An 8,399-nucleotide genomic window follows, 5' to 3' on the forward strand; every position below is an offset into this window, starting at 1 on the left:
CATGGCCCATGGGGCCTCTTAGGGCAGTTCCTCTTGAGGTGGCCTGGCTTTTAACAGTGGTAGCAGATGAATGCAGTTGTCGAGTTCTTCTTGGAGCCCCGGGAATCAGACCTGGGATCTGTTTCTCTTAGTGGTGCAGCAAAAGCAGGAGTTCAGATCTATTTTGTTATAGGTAGAGGGAGTATTGAAATTTTGGCTTTATACTTTTAGGTTTTGTATTTTTTGGTACTGGGAGTTGAACTCAATACCTTGTGCTTCCCAGGCAGATGTTGTGCCACTAAGACCTCAAAGATCCCTTTTTGAGACAGGGTCTTGCTATGCAGTTAAGACTGGCCTTGAACTCACGGTGATCCTCTTGCTTCTGCCTCCCAGGTGCTGGGATTCTGGTAGTGCACCACCAAACCCAGCAACAACCTTACATTTTTAATGAAGTTTAAATTTTGGAACCATTTTGTTTTATAGAAAAATTGCACAGATAGTAGTGATTCCATGTACCTCTCACCTGGCTTCAGTTTCTCCTAGTATTAGCATATTATGTTACCAGCACAACTTTATAAACAAAATGACATAGCCCTTAAAATTTTCATTTAGCTGAGATTATAGTTCTCATTGGTGGTAAAGTCAGGCTAAGGACCCAGTAGGTAGCCTGGGTCTTTTAGTTGATTACATTTTAGTTATTCTTTCTTTTCTGCTTTTCTTCTTTTCACTGAGTTTTTAGGGATGGACTGAGAATTACCTAGTACATAGTCAATTTAGTCTTCTAATTTATACAATAATTTTTAAATCTAGGCTTCCTCCAATTCTTCAACAACAACAGGAACTAGGAGCAGGACATCTTCATTTACAGAGCAACTTGATGAAGTAATTCCCAATAGAGAGGTAAGTTTGAAATTTCTTTTATAATATAGTAATGTTCTCCACAAGAAAGTAACCCAAAATGTAATTGTACTGTTGATAATGAAAATGGGAAATTATTTTGATAACTATTTAATTCCTAGATATTTTTATTATAGTACAGTAACATAGTCTATTGTTCTTTTCAAACAGAAGTTATACTTTTGTAAAGTATTTCTTTGTGAATCTTACTTTGAGAAGGTAATATACTCTGTGTTTAATATTTGACACTTTCAGAATAGTTTGATAATAGTTCATTTAATGCAGTCTCGTGGGAAAAAACCGTGTTTTCAGACTGGTAAGTGAAGATGAAAAAGTGACTTGACTCATTCTATGTAGTTAGCAGCTGATACCAAAACTCATTTTTTCCCCAATGTTTTTTCTTTCTGTGAAGTATAACACAAATAAAGAGGATAAGGGGCTGGGGATTTAGCTCAGCAGCACAGCTCCTGCCTGGCAAGAGCAAGGTTGTGAGTTTGATTCCGGGTACCAGGAAAAAAACCCAAAAAATAAGTAAATAAATAGAGAAGGATAAGATGTATACACATTTCTTTTTTTTGTTTGTTCGTTTTTTGTTTTTTTTTTGGTACCAGGGAGTGAACTCACGACCTTGCACTTGCCAGGCAGGCGCTTATGCCACTGAGCTATATCCCCAGCCAAGATGTAAATATAAGTCAGTGAATTATTGTACAGTAAGTCTCCATGTTGCCACTACACAGGTTAAGAAAAGGAACACTTCCAGCACTTCAGTGCTTCCTTCCTCCTGCTGAAAAATTACAGCCATCTTGAATTTTTTATATTTGCTTCCTTTCTTTATAGCTTTGCACTTATGTATGCTTTTTAAATGTAAACATTACAGTGAATTTGGGTTGTCTCAAGTTTATGCTCCTGTGAACATTATTGTGCTTTGTTTTGGTACACATGTACCTGTGTTTCTTTTTGCATATACTTTGGAATAGAGTCATTGGTTCAAAGAACATAACTAGTTTCAAAACTTTACAAGATAATGCCAATTGTATTCCTGAATAGCTGTAGAAAATTTCTTTTCCAGCTATGTGTGGTGGAATACACATATAATCCCAGCACCCTGGGAGGCTGAATCAGGAGGACTGCAAGTTCCAGCGCACCCTGGGCAACTTAGTGAGACCCTGTCTCAACGTTACAGAAAAAAAGAAAAGGCTGAGGATATAGCTCAGTGCAAAAGCCCCTGGTTCAATCTCTAGTACTGCAAACAAGTAAATTTACCTTCCCAATAGAAATTCATGAAAGTTATTGTTGCTCTATACTCTTGTTAGTCTTTAATTCTGATAAATGTATAGTCTTTTGTTTCAGTTTGTATTTGTATTTTTCTGGTGAGTAAGATTGAATTTTTCATCGTTCCTTGGTCATTTGACAGTCTGTGCTTTTATGTACTTCTTGTCTCCTGCCCGTTTTTCTGTTGGGTTGTCTGTTTCATACTGCTTGGTAGTTTTTGTTTGTTTCATTGTTTTTTGGTTTGTATCTGTCTCTTCCTTTGGTGGTGCTGGTGACTGAATTTAGGGCCTTGTGCATGCTAAACACATTATGATGAACAGAAGTTCTTAGTTTTACTGTACTCTCCAGTTCATTAGGATTTAATTTGATGGCTAATTTTTGTTAAAGAATTCTTTTCTTACTGGAGAGTATTTTTTTTTTTTTTTTTGGTCTTGTTTTACTTTAACATTTAGATCTATACTTTGGAAATGATTTTTCATTTTGGTGCGAGATGGGAATTAAGTTTTACCTCTCATAATATGTCTGTTCAGTCTTCCATCTTTTCCATATTGCTTTGGAGTTTTTTTCTTTTTGTTTTGTTGTTTGGGTTTTATTTTGTTTTTCTTTTGCAGTGCTGGGGCTTGAATCTCATGGCTTTGTACATGGTAGGCCAGTGTTCTACACACCTATGTTCCAAGCTCCTGCTCTACTTTTTTTTCAGAAGCTCAGTATGCATATTTGATTGGCTTTGTTTCTGAGCTCTCTATTGTGTCCCATAGTTTCTGGTTCTGATCCAGTATCACAGTGTCTCAATAACTAGAGATATGTATTCCTGCCTTCAGTAGAGCAGGTCCTGCCGTCTTGTGCTTCTTGAATATCTTGATTATTTTTATTCCTTTCCATATAATTCCATATAAACCTTTGAGTCAGTTATCTTTCACAAAAACAAACTCAGGATAAAGCATGAGCAAAACCTCTAAAAATTATGACTGAGTTTGCATTGATTCTATAGATTAGTTTGGAGAAAGCCTCATACAAGTCAAAATTTATAACTCTTTTAGGATTACAAATAGTGCTATAGTAAGCATTGTAAATATGCATTTATTATGCTATTCTTTATTTTTTATTATTTTTAAAATTTTTTTTTCTTTTTGAGACAGGGTCTCACTGTTTAGTTCAGACTGGCCTTGGGCTCACTTTGTAGCCCAGGCTTGTGTTGAACTCACAACGATCCTCCTGCCTCAGCCTTCCGAGTGCAGGTATGAGCCACCATGCCTGGCGCAATGCTATTTTCTAAAATAGTAGTATTGGGGATAGAACTAAAAGTCTTCACATTGAGCTATATGAGTACCCCTTTTTTATTTTAAGACAAGCTCTTAGTCACTGCATTGCTCAGCTGGACTCAAACTTCCAATCTTCTTGACTCAGCTTCCCATTAATGCTGAGATTACCGGGATGTGCTACCATTCTTGGCCAAATGCGTGCTACCATGCTATTCTGTAAGATAGTTTCTAGGAATGAGATTCCTAAGTCATAGGATGTATGTAAATTTAAAAATTTGGAAGATATTTTTGATTGTTCTGAGAAAAGTTTACTTTAAAATGAAATAAAGCTTTATTTAGTAGATACACTGTAATAAAATTAAAACATAGTATATGTGTTAGCTTTCTGTTACTATACCAGATGCCTGCAATAATCAACTTCTAAAAAAGAAAAGACTTATATTAACTTATAATTTTAAAGGTTTCAGTTGGCCCAGTTACTTTTGGGCCTGTGGTGAGATAGTAACTCATGGCAGGCATAGTGGAGCAAACTCCCTTTACCCCATGGCCAGGACAGGGAAAAGAGGAAAAGGAAGGGGTCGAGGTCCTCCTGTTTTCTCTAAGGGCTTTCCTCCAGTGACCAGAATATCTTCCACTAAGTCTTATTTGTTTTTCACTGTCTCCTAATAATACAGACTTGGAACTAACCTTTTAACAATATATGGACCTTTGGGAGATTTTATGATCCAAACTATAGTAGTAGCCTTTTTTGCTTTCAAGGTTAATGGTATATACACTATATCCTTGGCACATATATTTAAATGATTTGACAAAGTTGTGTGGCAGTATAGAGTATATACATACTATCCATGACACCTTATTTTCCTGTGCTTTATTTGGAATATTATGTTTAAGTTTGTGGTGTCAGGTATAATGTTGAACTTAGTTTATACATGTAACCAATTCTAATGAAAGCTGCAGAACTGAATAGTAGTTTCTGCAATCTTTGTTAATGGTATTATTCCTGTATTCAATATATTGATTGATATTATAGTGCATTGGTTTGTATACAGTACAGTTGAAATCCTGAAAATGATTTATTACTGCTTTTTAAAGATTTACTTTATCTGGGATGCTTTAAGACATTTTAATTGAGTATATCTTTACAAAATGTTTTCTGAAAGGGATAGTTTGAATGTTCTTTTAAAAACGCTAAGTTAACACCCAGTTGTTTGCTTGGGTGTTTATTTTGTGGTACTGAGGATCAAACTCAGGGCCTTACACATGCTGAGCCACACCCCCAGCCCTAGAGCTTATTTTTTATTTCTTCAGATATTAGTACTAATGGGGGCTGGGGATTTAGCTCAGCGGCAAAAGCGCCTGCCTGGCAAGCGCAAGGTCATGAGTTCAGTTCCCGGTACCGGAGAAAAACCAAAAAAAAAAAAAAAAAAAAAAGATATTAGTACTAATGATCCAGTATATGTATAGCTTATGTGATGGTTTTTAATAGAAGGACAAATCAGTGTTATCAGTTTGTTTCCTTGCTTTTAAAACTTTTCTGACATTCTAAAAGGTATTTTTTTTAACAAAGTACAATTTAAAACTTTAATTCAGCTTATTTTACAGTACATAGAGGCCTGTCCAGTTTCATGTCTAAGTTGTCAATTAAAAGGGCATTACATAAAAATGATCTGTCCTCTGCACTCTCTAGGTTATTAATTTTGTAAAACCGCTAAGTTAGAAAGCATTTTGTCAGACATGGGACCTGGACTTTTTTTTAATAGTGCAGAGACTGGGCCTTGAACCCAGGACCTTGCCAGGCAAGGCCTTGCATGCCTGCGTGCTAGGCAAGTATTCTACCAGTGAGCTATATTCCCAGCCCGTGTTTTATTTGTTTTTAAAGCAAAAATAGAAATTTTAGTCCTAAATATGACAATTTGTTCATCTCTATAGTAGACAAAGTAAGGTGCAATGGTACCTTGGTTCATGAACTTAATTTTCTCTACAATTCTGGTTGCCACCAAGTTACAAGCATATGGAATCATGGAAAGAATTAAATTTGTGAACCAAGGTACTACTGTGTATCTAGAATACTTGGAAAGTAGAAATAGTTTCCTTAATTTTCTGGTCAATTAAAGGTTTTACATTTTTTCAGCTAGTGCTGAAAATCCTCATATGTCTACTTTCTTGTGTTAATACTGTATGTAAGTCCAAGTAAGTGCATCTTTGGTTAAAGTACTTCAGACTTCTTTATAGGGGCATAAAAAACATTATGATAATATATTGAAAGCAGAGGAGAGTAAATTGAATTTGAGTTGATCCTGAAGTCATACAGATTCCTAGCATTGACATTCTCTTTATTCCCTAATGGCAGATCTGTCTAGTTGACTGTAACACTTTCTCCTGGTGATCCTAGGCATAGCCTCAGTATCCTTAACATAGAACTTTTTTGTTGCTTGAGATGAATTTTTTTATTAGTATATATTAATTATACAGAATAGTGGGTTTCATTGCAGCATTTTCATATGTGAATATAATATACTTTGATGATATGCACCTTCTTCTACCCTTCCCTCTCCCTTCCCCTGATCCTATGAGATTAATCTTTTTTACTTCCCTAGATCTGAATTACTTTAGACAACTATGGAGTATGGGATCATATAAGGGACTAATTGGAGCAAAGGAAGCTACCATCCTTCTGCCCTCTGCTCTACTCCAATGGTTTTTAACTTTAGATAAAATTTATATACCAATTTAAGGTGAACAATTAGGTGGCATTTAGTACATTCCTGATGTTATGCATCCATCCCATCTATCTAGATCCATGGCATTCTTATCACCCCAAAAGAAAATTCTGCATTCATTAAACATTCACTCCCCATTCCCTCTTCCATTCAACTTCTGGCAGCCATTACTGTGCTGTTTCTTTGTTTTTATCTGCTTTGGATATTTCGGTGTTTTTTTTTTCTGGTACTGGAAATCGAACTCATGATCTCATGTTTGCCAGGCAGACGCTATGCCACTGAGCTAAATCCCCAGCCCCTACTTTGGATATTTCATATAAATGGAACCATATAATATGCTACAGTTAGTGTTTAGCTTATTTTACTTAGCATTATATGTTTAAAGTTCATTCATGTTATTAAATGTATCAGTCTTTCCTTCCTTTAAGTGGCTGAATCTTTTTTATAATGTAAAAATAACTTTTTCTTACTTTTTTTGGTACTGGGAGTCGAATTCAGGACCTTGTGCTTGCTAGGCAGGCATTCGTACAGCTGAGCTATGTGCCCAGCCCATACATTTCTTATTAGTACATGTTTTTGGTACATAATGATCACATTCATCAGAGGAATTTGTATATGTACAGTATATAACACATCTTAATCCTTTTTTTGTCTTTTTCTCCTTCCTTCCCTCCAATCCTTCCTGTCCCCATGTGCAAAAGCCCTATTTCCATTTTTTTCCTTCAACTTGCTTTCTTTAAATCCCTTTTTGCCTTCTTCCCCGACCCATCTCTTATTCCCCTTCCCATTTGAAAAAGTTCTTCCTGTTTCTTAACATCTATCCTTTATTTTGCTCCTTATTTATACTTTGGGTCTCTCACACAAGAGAAACAATGTGATATTTAAAGTTGTGTGTTTTACTTATTTCACTTAAGATTATAGTCTCAAAGTGCATCCATTTACCTAAAAATGCATCAAGTTTTTCCTTCCTGGCAGAGTGGTATTCCATTGTATATAAATATTGCATTCTCTTTATCCTTCAACCCTTGGTGGGCATATGGGCTGTTTACAAGATTTAGCTATTATAAATTGTGCTCCTGTAAACATGAGTATGCATGTATAATTGTGATATGACTTTAATTCTTTCAGGAAGATACTTAGAAATGGAATAGTTGAGTCAAATGGAACCTTTACTTTTAGTTTTTTTGAGAAGTTTCCATGCAGCTTCTTTCCATAGATCTAAATACTAAAACAAATGGTTTGCTGGAAGATAGCATAGGTAAAACTCTTGAAGACATAGGTGCAGCCAAAGACTTTATGAACAAAATCCAGATTGCACAAGAAATATTACAAAGGATCAACAAATGGGATCACATCAAATAGTGACTGAGTCTTAATGATTTTGAGAGAGTAAAAAGTTGGTTTTTGTAAGACCTGTCAGAGACTAGTGGGGAGAGAACGGTTTTTGGTGTCATGTAGGTGAGTCTGGATTTACATCCTGGCTTTGCTGCTTGTAGGCTGAGGGTCTTTGAAAGTTACTCTTCAAGGCTTCAGGTTTTCTCAATGTTTTTAGAATAGTAACATGTTTCACTCAGAGTTGTGGTTTTACCAATAAGGAAGCATGCAGATCTCTAGCATGGTGCCTTTCTCATCATAGTTGCTCACTAATGTATAGTAGGAGCAGCCATGAAGAGGGAAAGTGCTGCTCCGCTTACTTTCCTTACTCTCATCTGTGTTAGGAAGAGAACCAAATGGGGTTATGTAGAAAAAGGAGGCTATTAGGGATGTTCTGTCTCTGTCCCATTGTATATTGAATCTGTAAAGGAAGGATGGGTTTACTTTTCCTTCTATCCTACTGTCTCCTTTACTGTCTGAGACCTTCTCATGGATTAGAGACCAAACTAGACATGTCATTGTTATACGGGGAGTTCATCTGTTAAATTTTTTGTATTAACTTACATATTTTTTTTTATTGTTGTTGCTTTGAGACAAGGTCTTGCTATAAGAGAGGCTGGCCTCTTGAGGCTGGCCTTGCACACTATGTAGCCCAGGCTGGCCTCAAACTCGCAGCAGTCCTCCTACCTCAGCCTCTCAAGTGCTAAGATTACAGGTGCACCACTATGGCTGGGTGTGTTGTTTTTAAATTCCAGAACTAAATTTATTTTTTTAATCAACTTTTTGGGGGTAGTCTATCAAATGAAATATAGAAACAATGCTAGGTAATTAGTGGATTCTTTTCTGTTTAGTGATTATCTGTTCATATATACTGTAAACATATGTTCATATA

At 36.0% G+C, this 8,399-nt stretch overlaps 1 protein-coding gene across 4 annotated transcripts in view; it reads left to right on the forward strand.

Annotated features, from left to right (window-relative positions):
* The window catches only part of Golga4 (golgin A4), a 121,929-nt gene that overhangs the window by 18,311 nt on the left and 95,219 nt on the right, over positions 1 to 8,399 (forward strand). For all 4 annotated transcript variants that reach the window (XM_005383706.2, XM_005383707.2, XM_005383709.2 and 1 more), the window contains exon 2: positions 790 to 879. In XM_005383706.2, coding sequence (XP_005383763.1) covers positions 790 to 879 — 90 coding nt within the window. The remainder of the gene's footprint in view (positions 1 to 789; positions 880 to 8,399) is intronic.

The sequence above is a fragment of the Chinchilla lanigera genome, unplaced genomic scaffold (genome assembly GCF_000276665.1).
Source record: "Chinchilla lanigera isolate Chin_1 unplaced genomic scaffold, ChiLan1.0 scaffold00020, whole genome shotgun sequence".
In the NCBI taxonomy this organism is placed as follows: Eukaryota; Metazoa; Chordata; class Mammalia; order Rodentia; family Chinchillidae; genus Chinchilla; species Chinchilla lanigera.